At 34.9% G+C, this 17,103-nt stretch overlaps 1 protein-coding gene across 2 annotated transcripts in view; it reads left to right on the plus strand.

The window, feature by feature from the left end:
• ADGB (androglobin) overlaps nucleotides 1–17,103 on the plus strand; it is a 198,346-nt gene that overhangs the window by 64,854 nt on the left and 116,389 nt on the right. For both annotated transcript variants that reach the window (XM_030809809.1, XM_003255848.2), the window contains exons 10-12: nucleotides 1,004–1,098; nucleotides 10,390–10,564; nucleotides 11,989–12,079. In XM_030809809.1, the coding sequence (XP_030665669.1) occupies nucleotides 1,004–1,098; nucleotides 10,390–10,564; nucleotides 11,989–12,079 (361 nt within the window). The remainder of the gene's footprint in view (nucleotides 1–1,003; nucleotides 1,099–10,389; nucleotides 10,565–11,988; nucleotides 12,080–17,103) is intronic.

A 17,103-nucleotide genomic window follows, 5' to 3' on the forward strand; every position in this document is an offset into this window, starting at 1 on the left:
TAATCCAACTAACTTTGGATTAAAAGTTAGTTGGGGAGACAGCATCCGTGGATATTAGATGATAACTAACATCATCAAACAAATGTAGCATAGATAAATGAGCAATGTAGGGAAAAAGCAATCAATATGTGTTGGCAAGGTGTATGAGAAATGTATAAATTTCAATTTTGAAATGTAAAAGTGTGTTTCTCTAAGTTTGGCAGATTTTCATATCTCCATTCTAGAGATATACTGGGCTGACAACTAATTTATGTTCTGTGGTCTTAAAGATATTATTCTTTTGTAAACAGTATCAAATATAGTTAAATGTCAGTATGTAAGTTTGTAAAAAAATCTAATTAAAAATAAAAAGAGGCTAAAGTAAATTGACTTCTATTTATTTGTCCAAAATATTTGCAGGACCAAAAAATACTGAATAAAATAATCAAATAGAATAATTTCAATGATAAGAAAAACATAACAAACAAATAAGCAATGCCCAAAAGCAAATTCTACCATCATTAAACATTTGAAACTAAATTATTTATGCCTTACATCTTCGTGAAAAAATTCATTTTACTTATGTTTTCTTTTTGAAGTGACAAAATGACATAGAAACTCCTGGACTTTCTATAAGTTCAACATAGAATAAAGATTCTATCTGTGAAAGAAAAGAAATGCTTCAATTTAAAAATAATTCCTTTTGAACATTCTCATTTGTGGACCATTCTATGTTGCACTGATGAATAACTAGAATATATTTATATAATAACTCTTCGTCATGAGGTATAATAAGGTCTTAAATTATTAAATAGTAATAATGTGAACTTAAAAGGAATGAGGCAGGCTACAAAATAGATACATCTTTGAGATTTAACATCTGTTAAATTCATTTTGCATCCTTTATGTATTTTTTCACCAGCCCAAAGATAAATTCATTAAGGCAATTGAACTATTGGAGTGAGCAACTGACAGACTGATTTTAACTAGAATTTTCATGACATAATATATGTTTGTTTTACAGGTTCTTCTGCAATACAGACCTCTCATATGGTTGTATATGCGACATTTACACCTCTTTACTTGTTTGAAAACAAGATCTTTTCATTAGAGAAGATGGTAAGCATTCAAGCTTAGGAAACCGTATTATTTATTTTGTGTGTGTGGGTGCACGTGTGTGTGTGATTACTTGCCGTGGTAGAAGGCACATGAAAATTTAATTAAAATTCTATCTGTGGATGTCAGTTTCCTTATCTTCAAAATTAGATACTCAACCTAAGGGATCTGACACATCCAAAATTATCTTAGATGATTGCAACAGCTCTGACTAATTATAAAAAAGGAAAAGAAAAAAATATATAGTCACATTTAATTTTTATAGATCCTTCTGTTATAATCAAAAAGAAAGATACAGAATTTATGTATTTCAGTGAAAATCATAGAAATTATTCCTAGATAATAATTAATGACCTTGCCATAAATAGGTCACATATGTTTTCTTAAAATAAGATGATATTAGTGAATTCACCCTCAGGCTGGAGAGAGACTGCTATGATCTTTCTTGTATCATAAAATAATACAAAATAAATGCTAATTGTTTTCTTATACATTTAACAAATTGTAGAAAATTTAGAAAATGTAGTGAAAGGAAATACAATTAAAATATTTATAGTATAAATGGTAAGGCATAGGCCTTATTAACATTTTGGCATATATACTTTGATTTTTCTTCTATACTCTATTCTGTGTTTGTATGTGCATACCTTTTTTTACTGGACTCACACTTCATATTACATTTGGCAACCACCTTTTCACTTAATAAGATATTAACATTTTTTCATGATGTTAAATTTTAATCAATATGTTTAGTGCTTGCATAGTATTTATGCATTTTCATAATTTTTAAGCTCTCTATTGTTCTTGGACAGAAAAACAACTCTTCTCTTTCCCTTGTGATGGTGAAGTCCATCAAGTTATTAACAATCTATTTAAACAAATGCCCTACTGCTTTTGGGGTTTTTGAATCCCAACTCTGTTTGGGAACTCTAAACATCTAACACTTTATTACTAGGATTTCATAGTCTGAAGTCACTAAAGTATAAACTGCATGATGCAGCAATATGATTACATGTGAATGTTCATTTAGTTAGCTAGAAAGAGCTATGTTTTAAAACTTTAATGGAAATTAGCTTGAAACATAAATATTCCATTTGAATGATCATTATACTTTACTATGTGCATTACATTTGTCTTTTAGATTATGCCTGGGGGGCATGTTGCTAACATTTTTCTGCTTCTCTTTCTTCCCATTCTTTCTTCTCCACTTTTTTAGATAAAAATAATTCCTCCCAGAAAAATTTTACTATATAACAGTGTTCATATTGTAAGAGGATTATGTGCCATCCTGAATATGGCAGTTTCACTATTTTTAATCCAAAGTTAGAAAACATTAGCCATGGTTAAATAGCAGAAACAGCAATTTGGACTGAATCTAAAAACCAGCAACATTCAACAATCTAAATGTACTTCTAAAGCCTCTCCCAAGTCAAGCCTCTTGCTAAGATTAGGGCTGACCTTCTCACGCCTGCCTTTCTTTTAACATCTTTGCATGCTACTGGCCTATGTGCTGTCTCAGATATGCTAGCAAGCAAATGCTGTAACTCGTTGGACTGCTGAAGAATACCAGCAATGCCCCGTCAATGATAGACTGAATAAAGAAAATATGGTACATATGCACAATGGAATACTATGCAGCCATAAAAAGGAATGAGATCATGTCCTTTGCAGGGACATGGATGAAGCCGGAAGCCATTATCCTCAGCAAACTAACACAAGAACAGAAAATCAAACACTCATAAGTGGGAGCTGAACACTGAGAACATATGGACACAGAGAGGGGAACAATACACAACGGCCTGTTGTGGGATGGAGTTGAGGGGAAGGAACTTAGAGAATGGGTCAATAGGTGCAGCAAACCACCATGGCACACATATAACTATGTAACAAGCCTGCACATTCTGCACATGTATCCTGTTTGGTTTTTTTTTAGAAGAAATAAAATAAAAAAGAATATCAGCAATGCTTTATGGAGTGCCACAGTCTCATGTCTGAGAAGTATTCAAACCCCCTTTAAAACCACAAAGTGTAAGCAGAGGATAAAAGATTATTAAAAAGAATGGGGTGCAAAATAATCCTTTTGAACTTTTGGTAGTGCTACTGAGAAACTAAAATTTAAATACTGTTCATTTTTAAGTTAAAAAACCAAGACTAAAGACTAAAAACTCACATCTGTTTATTCATTGGTTAATTCAACAGATTTTATGAATTATCTATGATATACTATTATATGCTAAACAATATGCTATGTTCTGAAGATATGATGATAAGCAAGATTGACAAGGTCCTATCCACAAAGCTTAGAGTCTAATGAGGAAGTCAGACAACTGAGTGAACTGCAATAATACAATTAGAACAGAAGGTATATAAGGTGCCTGCCACATAGTAGGTGTAGGTGAATTAATATTTGTTGGAGGAGTAACCAAGTGAACATACGGTTAAATGAATTTAAAAAAATGAATGAAAGACATTAACAGAAACATGCCATCCTTTCTAATGGGTAGCCAGGGAAGTCCTCCCTAAGGAAGAACTGTTTAAGCTGAGACCTTAAAGAAGTTAGGCAAGTAAATGGGATAAAGTGTGTTCAAAGCAGAGGGAATCTTACATTGGAAAGTTTGGAGATGAAGAAGATTTTCCACTGGGTTCAAGGAACTACTAGATATCGAGATTATAATGGGAGAAGACTTAAAGGCAGCTTGAGGCATGGGTGAGAGTCGAGGCATGGGTGAGAGTCAAGGCATAAAGATTATTATAAATCCTCCCTTTGGGGAAGTTTAAGGCTTAAGGTGCCCAGAGGTTCTGGAATTAGCCCAGTGACTGGAACAGTAAGTGACTTCGAAAGCTGTAATGAACTGACTAGTGTGTCACCATCTTCCTGTTTTGCCTGCTGATTCTTTTAGGTTAGCATCCTGTGAGGGTGATCTGGTTTCCCTGGTAAATATCAGAATATAATAGAGATATAACGTCTTAAGAATATACTTATAGGAAATAATTTCTGTCTTAATGAAATTTTTTGTGTGTGTGTTCCTAAACCCAAAACAAAAAGAGCATTTTATTCTTTTTTTCTTTTTTTCTTTTATTTTATTATTATTATACTTTAAGTTTTAGGGTACATGTGCATAATGTGTAGGTTTGTTACATATGTATCCATGTGACGTGTTGGTGTGCTGCACCCATTAACTCGTCATTTAGCATTAAGTATATCTCCTAATGCTATCCCTCCCCCCTCCCCCCACCCCACAACAGTCCCCAGAGTGTGATGTTCCCCTTCCTGTGTTCATGTGTTCTCATTGTTCAATTCCCACCTATGAGTGACAACATGCGGTGTTTGGTTTTTTGTCCTTGTGATAGTTTACTGAGAATGATGATTTCCAGTTTCATCCATGTCCCTACAAAGGACATGAACTCATCATTTTTATGGCTGCATAGTATTCCATGGTGTATATGTGACACATTTTCTTAATCCAGTCTATTGTTGTTGGACATTTGGCTTGGTTCCAACTCTTTGCTATTGTGAATAGTGCCGCAATAAACATACCTGTGCATGTGTCTTTACAGCAGCATGATTTATAGTCCTTTGGGTATATACCCAGTAATGGGATGGCTGGGTCAAATGATATTTCTAGTTCTAGATCCCTGAGGAATCACCACACTGACTTCCACAATGGTTGAACTAATTACACTGTCCCACCAACAGTGTAAAAGTGTTCCTATTTCTCCACATCCTCTCCAGCATCTGTTGTTTCCTGACTTTTTAATGATCGCCATTCTAACTGGTGTGAGATGGTATCTCATTGTGGTTTTGATTTGCATTTCTCTGATGGCCAGTGATGATGAGCATTTTTTCATGTATTTTTTGGCTGCATAAATGTCTTCTTGGAGAAGTGTCTGTTCATATCCTTCGCCCACTTGTTGATGGGGTTGCATTTTCTTGTAAATTTGTTTGAGTTCATTGTAGATTCTGGATATTAGCCCTTTGTCAGATGAGTAGGTTGTGAAAATTTTCTCCCATTTTGTTGGGTGCCTGTTCACTCTGATGGTAGTTTCTTTTGCTGTGCAGAAGCTCTTTTGTTTAATTAGATCCCATTTGTCAATACTGGCTTTTGTTGCCATTGCTTTTGGTGTTTTAGACATGAAGTCCTTGCCCATGCCTATGTCCTGAGTGGTATTGCCTAGGTTTTCCTCTAGGGTTTTTATGGTTTTAGGTCTAACATGTAAGTCTTTAATCCGTCTTGAATTAATTTTTGTATGAGGTGTAAGGAAGGGATCCAGTTTCAGCTTTCTACATATGGCTAGCCAGTTTTCCCAGCACCATTTATTAAATAGGGAATCCTTTCCCCATTGCTTGTTTTTGTCAGGTTTGTCAAAGATCAGATAGTTGTAGATATGCGGCATTATTTCTGAGGGCTCTGTTCTGTTCCATTGATCTATATCTCTATTTCCGGTACCAGTACCATGCTGTTTTGGTTACTGTAGCCTTGTAGTATAGTTTGAAGTCAGGTAGCATGATGCCTCCAGCTTTGTTCTTTTGGCTTAGGATTGACTTGGCGATGTGGGCTCTTTTTTGTTTCCATATGAACTTTAAAGTAGTTTTTTCCAATTCTGTGAAGAAAGTCATTGGTAGCTTGATGGGGATGGCATTGAATCTATAAATTACCTTGGGCAGTATGGCCATTTTCACGATATTGATTCTTCCAACCCATGAGCATGGAATGTTCTTCCATTTGTTTGTATCCTCTTTTATTTCATTGAGCAGTGGTTTGTAGTTCTCCTTGAAGAGGTCCTTCACATCCCTTGTAAGTTGGATTCCTAGGTATTTTATTCTCTTTGAAGCAATTGTGAATGGGAGTTCACTCATGATTTGGCTCTCTGTTTGTCTGTTATTGGTGTATAAGAATGCTTGTGGTTTTTGTACATTGATTTTGTATCCTGAGACTTTGCTGAAGTTGCTTATCAGCTTAAGGAGATTTTGGGCTGAGACAATGGGGTTTTCTAGATATACAATCATGTCATCTGCAAACAGGGACAATTTGACTTCCTCTTTTCCTAATTGAATACCCTTTATTTCCTTCTCCTGCCTAATTGCCCTGGCCAGAACTTCCAACACTATGTTGAATAGGAGTAGTGAGAGAGGGCGTCCCTGTCTTGTGCCATTTTTCAAAGGGAATGCTTCCAGTTTTTGCCCATTCAGTATGATATTGGCTGTGGGTTTGTCATAGACAGCTCTTATTATTTTGAGATATGTCCCATCAATACCTAATTTATTGAGAGTTTTTAGCATGAAGGGTTGTTGAATTTTGTCAAAGGCCTTTTCTGCATCTATTGAGATAATCAAGTGGTTTTTGTCTTTGGTTCTGTTTATATGCTGGATTACATTTATTGATTTGCATATGTTAAACCAGCCTTGCATCCCAGGGATGAAGCCCACTTGATCATGGTGAATAAGCTTTTTGATGCGCTGCTGGAATCAGTTTGCCCGTATTTTATTGAGGATTTTTGCATCAATGTTCATCAAGGATATTGGTCTAAAATTCTCTTTTTTGGTTGTGTCTCTGCCAGGCTTTGGTATCAGGATGATGCTGGCCTCATAAAATGAGTTAGGGAGGATTCCCTCTTTTTCTATTGATTGGAATAGTTTCAGAAGGAATGGCACCAGTTCCTCTTTGTACCTCTGGTAGAATTCGGTTGTGAATCCATCTGGTCCTGGACTCTTTTTGGTTGGTAAGCTATCGATTATTGCCACAATTTCAGAACCTATTATTGGTCTATTCAGAGATTCAACTTCTTCCTGGTTTAGTCCTGGGAGGGTGTATGTGTCGAGGAATTTATCCATTTCTTCTAGATTTTCTAGTTTATTTGTGTAGAGGTGTTTGTAGTATTCTCTGATGATAGTTTGTATTTCTGTGGGATTGGTGGTGATATCCCCTTTATCATTTTTTATTGCATCTATTTAATTCTTCTCTCTTTTCTCCTTTATTAGTCTTGCTAGCAGTCTATCAGTTTTGTTGATCTTTTCAAAAAACCAGCACCTGGATTCATTAACTTTTTTGAAGGGTTTTTTCTGTCTCTATTTCCTTCAGTTCTGCTCTGATTTTAGTTATTTCTAGCCTTCTGCTAGCTTTTGAATGTGTTTGCTCTGGCTTTTCTAGTTCTTTTAATTGTGATGTTAGGGTGTCAATTTTGGATCTCTCCTACTTTAAATGCTCCAATTAAAAGACACAGACTGGCAAATTGGATAAAGAGTCAAGACCCATCAGTGTGCTGTATTCAGGAAACCCATCTTATGTGCAGAGACACACATAGGCTCAGAATAAAGGGATGGAGGAAGATCTACCAAGCAAATGGAAAACAAAAAAAGGCAGAGGTTGCAATCCTAGTCTCTGATAAAACAGACTTTAAACCAACAAAAATTGAAAGAGACAAAGAAGGCCATTACATAATGGTAAAGGGATCAATTCAATAAGAAGAGCTAACTATCCTAAGTATATATGCACCCAACACAGGAGCACCCAGATTCATAAAGCAAGTCCTGAGTGACCTACAAAAAGACTTAGACTCCCACACAGTAATAATGGGAGACTTTAACACCCCACTGTCAACATTAGACAGATCAACGAGACAGAAAGTTAACAAGGATACCCAGGAATTGAACTCAGCTCTGCACCAAGCGGACCTGATAGATATCTACAGAACTCTTCACCCCAAATCAACAGAATATACATTTTTTTCAGCACCACACCACACCTATTCCAAAATTGACCACACAGTCAGAAGTAAAGCACTCCTCAGCAAATGTAAAAGAACAGAAATTATAACAAACTGTCTCTCAGACCACAGTGCAATCAAACTAGAACTCAGGATGAAGAAACTCACTCAAAAGCGCTCAACTACATGGAAACTGAACAACCTGCTCCTGAACGACTACTGGGTACATAACGAAATGAAGGCAGAAATAAAGACGTTCTTTGAAACCAATGAGAACAAAGACACAACATACCAGGATATCTGGGACACATTCTTAATGAAATTTTGTTAAATGGAGTACATTGCTAAAAGTTACAGCCTCAAAGACAGTAAGATCAGCAGGTAAAATAAAACTGAGAACTTACATTTATTTAAAGAAGTGGTAAAAAATACAAGAAAATCAAGAACAAAACTCGGGAAGGAGCAAGATGTTATAAATCACATTATCCAAATTCTTTCTCCTTTTGGGTATTCTAATGGTTTTAGTTTTATATAGATCTGGGAGTTTTAATAAAGCCTCTTTCACCTGCCCAAATCCAACTCTTGCATCTTTTAGAATGTTTGAAATGAGCTGAAGTAAAAAGAGTGAAAGGGTCTTAGGAAAGGAAAATTCTAATTTAAGTCTTACGCATGAATTATGCAGTGTATGTATATTGAGTGCCTATGAAAAACTCAGTGTTTCAGGCACTATTGTAAATCTCCCTCTTCCCCTAATTGTAACCCAAGGAACTTTGAAATCCTTGAACAAACTTTCTCAGCATCGAACTGTAACTATTATTAATAGCATTACTTTACATGAATCAGAAGTATTGTGTAGTGCATTGAAAATAAAACGAAGTATGTAGAATTGTGTTTAAATTTCTTGCACTAAAATCATATTAGTACTTTGGCAGATTATTCAAATTATAAATAGGTGCTAATACTGGAATTTGTTATTTGGACCAGTCCTTTACATTTCCAAATGCTTTAAATCATTTTATTTTCTAATGCTCTACAGTTTTTTTTTAAAAAAAGTGTTTTTAGACTAAAATTTGTTGCAATGGCAGGAAGAAATTAACATATGTAGACCAAAAATTATGACTAGTAAAATATCTTGAACTTATTCAACTTTTAAATACTACTTTGAGTTTGACTTCTATTTGGGATATTATTCAAATGTAACTTTTACAGTAATTCACCTTTTATAACTACTATACCAGTGCATTTTCTTTCCATTGAAAGAATTAGTTTCAGGTCTTGGCTTGACTCATGGAAACTTAAAACTTGACAGGGTTCAAGTTATAGAAAAAGATTTAGATGTTAGAACATCTATGAAAAAGTTTTTTGAGGCACTCTAAGACGTAATTCCAGAGTTTTCTGAAATTTTTTAGTAAGTTGCTAAAATATACCAAAGGGATAAAAAGAAAACGACAGTTTCCTCCATTTCTTAATTTGGTGACTTAACAACTATTGCATCACTGTTGTCTGTATTTTGAATATTTACAATATTTTAAGCCACTCTGCTGGACTCACTAGTGCACTGATTAACTCCTTCTTAAAATTATTATCCTGATCTTGGGAAGACTCTCCTATCTCATGGGTCTCCTACCTCGGGGAAGAATGAGCTCTACAGCAGAGTCATGAGAGCAAGGCAGTTTCCAATTGAAGTAATAATTTGGAATAGGCTGATAAGTTCTAATTTAAGTGTCTGTTTTGTAAATTTGCAATCTGGATTGTGACTATTGTGTAGAAATCACTGAGACAACATAATTAGGAAGAAAAATAGTTATTGCCAAAATCAATCAAAATTGATTTGATTGTAGTTAATATTTCATTTTATTTTACTTTAAATGTTAAAGTAAGCTGTGAATGTCAGAATTTGGCTATAGTATATATCACTTTAACATTCACATACTTTTTTATTTCCTTTGTCATGGTTCAGCCATAAATCAGTAACATAAGTTCTACTTAGCTATTATTCTGAATTATTCCAAAGCAGACAGGCTTCAGGAGATCTAGCATTAGAATATGAGAAGTATCTGCCTGGGCAACTCCTTGATTGTAATCATGTGTAATCATGGGTATCTTCTCTGGAGGAACACGTTGTTAGAGGAAGAGGGGTAAAGTGTAGACAAGACAGCCACTTAACCACTGAACACACTCAAGAAAGGAGCCTTCAAAAAAATTAGGTAGCAATGGCTAGTTTTTTTAAATTTACATGTTAAGCACTAGTGTTAAAGCATTAACGTGTAAAAATACTGGCTGATTAATTTTGGACTAACTTGTGTGCTAAGATTTTGTGCAATCTCATTCAACCTTAAGCTTTTAGAACTGAAAAGTGTATTCTAGTTCCAATCTCTCATTTTGTAAATAAAGAAACAGGGCTCCAGAAAATTTAAAAGATGGAAAGAAATACAAATGATAATGCTTATATTAATAGAGGTAGAGATATTGGGTGATTTTTTTTCTTACTACCACCATATTGCTCTGTTGGCGATAGTATTTTTATATTGGAAAAGGCATTGTTTTAAACGGAGGATAAGGCTTTTCAATCTACTTTCCATGTTTTAGGCAGATTCTGCTGAGAAACTTAGAGAATATGGGCTTTCCCACATCTGTAGCCATCCTGTGCTGGTGACTAGAAGTAGGTCTTGTCCTCTGGTAGCACCACCAAAACCACCTCCTGTACCTCCCTGGAAACTCATTCGTCAAAAAAAGGAAACTGTTATAACAGATGAAGCTCAAGGTATGTATCGCATCATCTTCAAATCCTTCTAATTAATGTATGAAAGTCTAACAGTTTCATTTGTGGTGAAAGATATATGTCAAGGTAAATCACCCAACATTGCTTCTAAAGCCTATGTTTAATTTTATGCCAAAATTTTATGTCTTTAAAGGATTAATTCTTCACATCTCAGAAGCTAAGAAGTTTGTTTAATATCTGACTTGACCACATATATCAAGGTCATTCTTTGAGTTATGGCAGTTATTTTTAGTGTGATAGAAAAGTAGTTTGTAGCAAAGTGCACTGCTTTTAGGGTTACAAAAACTTCCCAGTTTTTTGTTTGTTTGCTTTTTCCTTCCTTCCTTCTTCCTCCCTCCATCCCTCTCTCTGTCCCTCCTTCCTTCCTTGTCTCCTTCCCTCCCTTCCTTCTATCTTCTCTTTTATTGTTTTTTGAACCAAAGACCAGCATCCATTTGACACTTGAAAGGAAAACAAAATCCTTTATTTTAAAATGTCATATTTTGTTTAAATTTGCAGAGCTTCTTAAAACAATTATTCATTCAGGGCATCAAGGAATAGTTGAATGAAAGGAAAAATAGTGAACATGTAGGTAATTTCTGATTTTGCTACTGATTGCTGTGTAATTCTATGTAAGTAAACACTCTTTTATAAACTGGGGTTAAAAATATAACAATTGGTAAGATGCTGTAATGTCAGTGTCCTACCTAGAGGCTCTTCACATAATTGTCTTTCTAAATTAAAAATTAACAGAAAATGGGCACAGAACAGTCAAAGAAAATTTATGTATTCCATGTCCTAGTCTCTTTTCTTTTTCCTAATAATCACCCCTAATGTTTAATTTCATTGTTCACCATAGTAATGCACGTGCTGTGTCCTTTATTCATTGAGAATTTCTTTCTTCTAGATCAGCCTCAGACTCCTTTAGGAATATCCACAAATCCTCTCCTGATCTGCTGCTTTCTTTTTACCTCATGACCTTTGCTACAGTTTTTGTTCTTCCACTGCCATATTCATATGTTAGTTCACATTTCCTCCTTATATCCTAAGCAATTGTGTTACAGAGGTTAACTAAGGGAACTTTTTTTTTAGTAAAAGACTTTTATAGAAACTCATTCCTGTACTTGAAATAGCAGCAAATACCAAGTAATAATTCTATAAGACATTGCTAACTTTCTCCGTTGAGACTTGTTTCACATAATCTGGAAAGAAATCGAAGAGTAGACACAAGAAATTGAATACTGGAAAGATCTATAGACTCTTTCAATAAAAGCTTTATGTATGGTTTTACATTCCTATTTCACACTATTGAAATTCGCTGAGTAAATAGTTAATCTGGCCAGTACTGTATTAAATGTTAAATTCTGTATGCAATCCTGAAAGACTTTTTTAAATGTACATCATACTTTCTAACTGCTACTTTTTAGAGTTAATAGTAAAGAAGCCTGAACAGTTCCTTGAGATTTCAAGTCCATTTTTGAATTATAGAATGACTCCATTTACAATTCCAACAGAAACGTAAGTACATAACATTCTTCCTCACAAATGTGCCTTGTTACTAAATATTTTGTGATGTGTCTGGTTAAAGATAACACCAAATGGGAGCATTTTGAAGAATAGTAATTTTAAAATAAGGCCAAATACATGTAAAAACTTTAAAAGGACATTTTCTTGACCTTTTATAGCTTGTAGTCACATTAATCCACTTAATTAACAAATAGTTTTTACTAATTTCTTGTGTGTGTTATGAGCTGAATGTTTGTATGCCCACCAAATTCATATGTTAAAGTTCTGACTTGCCAGTGTGGCTGCATTTGGAGGTAAGGCCTCTAAGAAAGCAATTAAGGTGAAATGAGTAGGGGTACTGATCTGAGAGGATTAGTGACCTTGTGAGGAGAGACAGCAGAGAGTTCTCTCTCTCTCTCAGTCTCTCTCTCTCTCTCTCTCTCTCCAGGCACATACACAGTGGAAAGGCTACGTGAGCACACAGAGAAGGCAGCTGTTGGCAGGCAGGAAGGAGAGTCTTCATAAGAAACAAACCCTGCTGGCACCCATCCTGACTGGTCTCAGACTTCCGGTCTCCGGAAATGTGAGAAAATAGATTTCTCCTATGGAAGCCACCTAGCCTGTGGTATTTTGTTATGGCAGCCCAAGCAAACAAATACGGACTTTGGTACAGAGAAGTAGGGTGCGGCTGTAACAAATATCTGAAAGTGTGGAAGTGGTTTCCACATCTTCCTTGTTCTCTTTCCAATAGGCTTTCTCATTTTTCCCAAAATGGATAGGCTGAGAATTGTCCAAATCTATTTCTTTTTTCTAGCATTTTACTATAAGGAGTCAAGAGAAGCCATGCCACGCTTTCAACACTTTGCTTAGAAATTTCCTCAATCCAATATTTAATTTCACCGCTCACAAGTTCCACCTTCTGCAAAACACTGGAACACAGAAAATTCAGCCAAAGTCTTTGCCTAACAAGGGTGGCTTTTCCTCCATGGCCCAATAACGTGTTCCTCATTTCCATTTCAGACCTCATCAAAATGGCCTTTACTATCCATATTTCTACCAGAATTCAGTTCACAGACACGTATGTATTTTCTAAGAAGATTGAGGCTTTCTCTTTAGCTCTCCTCTTTCCTTTTTGGGCCCTTTCCAGAATCATCTTTAAAGGTCCATTCATGGCAATGTAGGCTTTCTTTAGCATGTACCTCAAAACTCTTCCAGCCTTTATTACCCAGTTCCAAAGCTGCTTCCACACTTTTAGGTAGTTATTATAGCAGCAATCCCACTTGTTAGCATCCATTTTCTGTCTTAGCCTGTTTGGGCTGCTATAACAAAATACCATAGACTTGTGGCTTGTAAACAACAAAAAATTTATCTCTCCTGCTTCTAGAGGCTGGGAAGTCCAAGAACTGCATGCCAACAGAATCAATTTCTGGCAAGGATCTGCTTCCTCATGCATGGCATCTTCTCACTGTGTACTCACCTAGTGGAAGGGGTGAATGAGCCCTCTGGGGTGCCTTTTACAAGGACACTAATGCCATGCATGCTGGCTGAGTCACCTCCCAAAGGCCTCACCTCTTAATACCATTATTTCAGGGTTCAGGATCTCAACATATAAATTTGATGGGGGAAGTGTATACACACCTTCAGACCATAGCACCTTCCTTCCCCTTCATCTAGCAAGTAGTGTGTTCTGTCGATGTGTTTTGGAAATTAATCCAGTTCTTCCCCTAAAAGGAATAATATATAAAGCTCCTAAAATAATACATTGCAGCTTTTTTTATTCCCTATCTACATGAAAAATCTTCAAATACTTGACAACAATTATATATGCACCACTCCGTTCTCTTATTTTTAGGTTTCTAGATGTGTAAAAGAATACTATGTAAGTTATTTTCCAGTCCCACTGGACATTTCAGTTACAAAAGCCAATGGAATTTCTATTCTTATTAAAGCTACTATGAATTAGCCTTCTGTCACTTGGACACAAACTGTCCTAACTGATACTGCAATATAATAGAAATGCAAGGCAATGTTATCAACAGTGTCATTAATTTAGTCAAAATTTGGACTATATTAACCACTTGTAATATACACATTATTAATATATTAAATAATGTCTTTCCTTCTTAAGCAGAGCATACTCAAAGGCTTCCTTGCTTCCTGGATGAATCATACTTAGCATTATTACTATACTGTCTTCTAACAGAGGGACCTCAAGGACTTTGAGGAACAATGACCCTAACATTCAATGACCTGAGACTACTGGCTTTTCCAGGGCTTTGTTTCAGTGATTGGCTTAGTTGTAGTTTTAATTTTGCTTTCATAGTACTAATGATGTCTTTATCAGTTCTTAATATTGTCTGCTTCCAATAGCCTTCCCTTCTCCAAATTTGTTTCTAATTTTCTGGGTGTAATGAGTAACCACCAAATTTTTTGAATTAGTTAACATTGGCTTGTATATACTTATAATAAAGACATTAACGGTTAGCATATGGGCTTTGTATCTACATTGTAACAATTAGATATTTAACATAGTAACTTGGAAATCATAGGTATTAAGTAAATATTAATTGAATTGAAAATATTTTGAAGCACCTAAGTTATTCAGTATTTAAAATTATGTTCTTTCCTGTATGGTAGGCACTAGGCACATGTGGCTATGTAAAATTTTTTAGGTTAATTAATATTATATAAAATTAAAAATTAATTTCCTTAGTTGCATTAGCAACACTTTACGTTCTCTGTAGTGAAATGTTCTAAGTGAACATTTTCATCATTGCATAAGTTATTTCTAAATATTAAAAGGAACAAGTGACCTGTCCATAATTATAGCATTTTACTATAACAGTATTATTATATTATTTTTAGTTTTTATTGTTTTAACCTATATTACTATTCATAGATTAAAATGAAAAGCTCATCCATTTATATAATACAACATAACTAAGTGGCATTTTCTTTGCCCTATTGAGAAGACCAGTTGAATGTAATTGTCCTAATATGATAGTTAAAGCATTTCAACCTTTTAAATAAATTTTATTTAATAAAAATGTATGCTTTGATGACAAATATACTAAAATTTGTGTCATTGCAGTGATTATTCAAAAGCAGTATTTCTTAAGTTCCCTTTTATAGTAAGAAATATTTTTTTTTTTTTTTCCCGAGATGGAGTCTGCTCTGCTGCCCAGGCTAGAGTGCAGTAGAGCAATCTTGGCTCACTGCAACCTCTGCCTCCCAGGTTCAAGATTCTCCTGCATCAGCCTCCCAAGTAGCTGGGATTACAGGTGTGTGCCACCACACCCAGCTAATTTTTGTATTTTTTGTCAAGATGGGGTTTAACCATGTTGGCCAGGCTGGTCTCTATCTCCTGACCTCAAATGATCCACCCGCCTTGGCCTCCCAATGTGCTGGGATTACAGGTGTGAGCCACAGTGTCCAGCCAGAAATACTTATTTTAAGATAAATTTTGAATTGGTTGAAATAAGGCCTACTTCAAATGTTCTTTACCATCATAAAACTTAAAAAAATAAATTAAATGAGCCCCCTTATCCCAAGGATATTTAAATAAAGGATTGAAGGGACACAGAGGATTAACTAGCAAGGGCACTGTTTTTGTGAGGAAAAGTTTATTAATCAATGAAAACTCTGACTGCAAAAATAAAGTGATATGAAAATATTATATGTAAAACAAAGATACTATTGAAAAATGCCCTCACTTTTATCTTTCACATTGTCTGTTTTACTGCTTTGGTGAGATGTCACAGCTGCTCAAATTATGTTCCTAAAAGGAGTAGACAATATAAGAGTGCAAGCTGGTGAGAGATTAAAGGTGGTGATAAGAAGTTGAGATATTGCCTGGAGACAGAAGAGAGCCAGAGAGGCTTGGTGTATTTCACATTTAGAACTACTCTAATTTTTTTTCTTGTTTCTAGTAATTATGCTGATGGGAAAATCTGTCTGGCTTTACAGATTTGGCTACTGTTTCAGAACAACAAAAAAGCATCTTTAATCATTACCTACTTTAATCATTAGCACTGATGAATATTTTCAGTTATTACCAGCTAATTAAATTACAAGATTAAATGATTGTCATAGAAACATGGAAAAACGGGTGTGTCACTCTTAGGGAAAAAAAAAAGACTAAATACAACAGAAAAGACAATGAAGAACAATGAAGAGAAAGGGGGAAGGAGGAGGAAGAGGAACCCAAATTCACTAATATTTGAACGTGACCATAGGGATAGAAAGAAAGACTGTGAAGTTGGGTCTGAAGTTTTCACTGAATCAGAAGTGACCATGAGCTTTACAAATAGCAATAACTGGTGTATTGGATGATATGAGTGCAGGGTATGATGGTTGTCATTAAAATTGTGGTAATTTTTAACGCATCAATAAGTGCCTAATACATGGCTATACACATATATCAAAGACTAGCAAATTTACACTTTGAATTTGTGCAGTTAATTGTACTTCAATTATCCTTCAATGGAGTGGTAAAAATATAAAAAAGAAAGTATGTAAAATGGTTTAAAAAATAAAATAGAAATTCTAGAAGCAAGGAGTATAATGACTAAGACCCAGAACTCAATAGATGTGCTTAAGAACACATTAGACACAGACTAAAGGAGAATAAGCAAAGTTGAAAATAGATTAGAAGATAATATCCAGACTAAAGCATGGAGACAAAAAAATGCGAAAAAAAAAGTACAGTTAAGACCTATGAGACACATTGAACATCACCAATGTACTTGCCAGTGGTTCTCAGAAGTAGAAGATAAAGAGATTTGGAAATAATTAAAAAATCAAATCTTAATGGCCAAAAGAATCCCTAAAGGGAAAAGTTTAAGTCAAGATTCAGGAAGTCCTAAAAAGACTAAGTAATATAAACACAAAGAAAACTGCAGCTAGACACATCATAGTAAAACCAAAGACAAATATAATGCAATAATATAATGCAATAAAAGTGAAATAAAGACTGCTATACAAAGCAATATGGATGAATCGCACATACGCTCACAAAATTTAGACCAAAGAAGTCT

The sequence above is a fragment of the Nomascus leucogenys genome, chromosome 3 (genome assembly GCF_006542625.1).
Source record: "Nomascus leucogenys isolate Asia chromosome 3, Asia_NLE_v1, whole genome shotgun sequence".
Lineage (NCBI taxonomy): Eukaryota > Metazoa > Chordata > Mammalia > Primates > Hylobatidae > Nomascus > Nomascus leucogenys.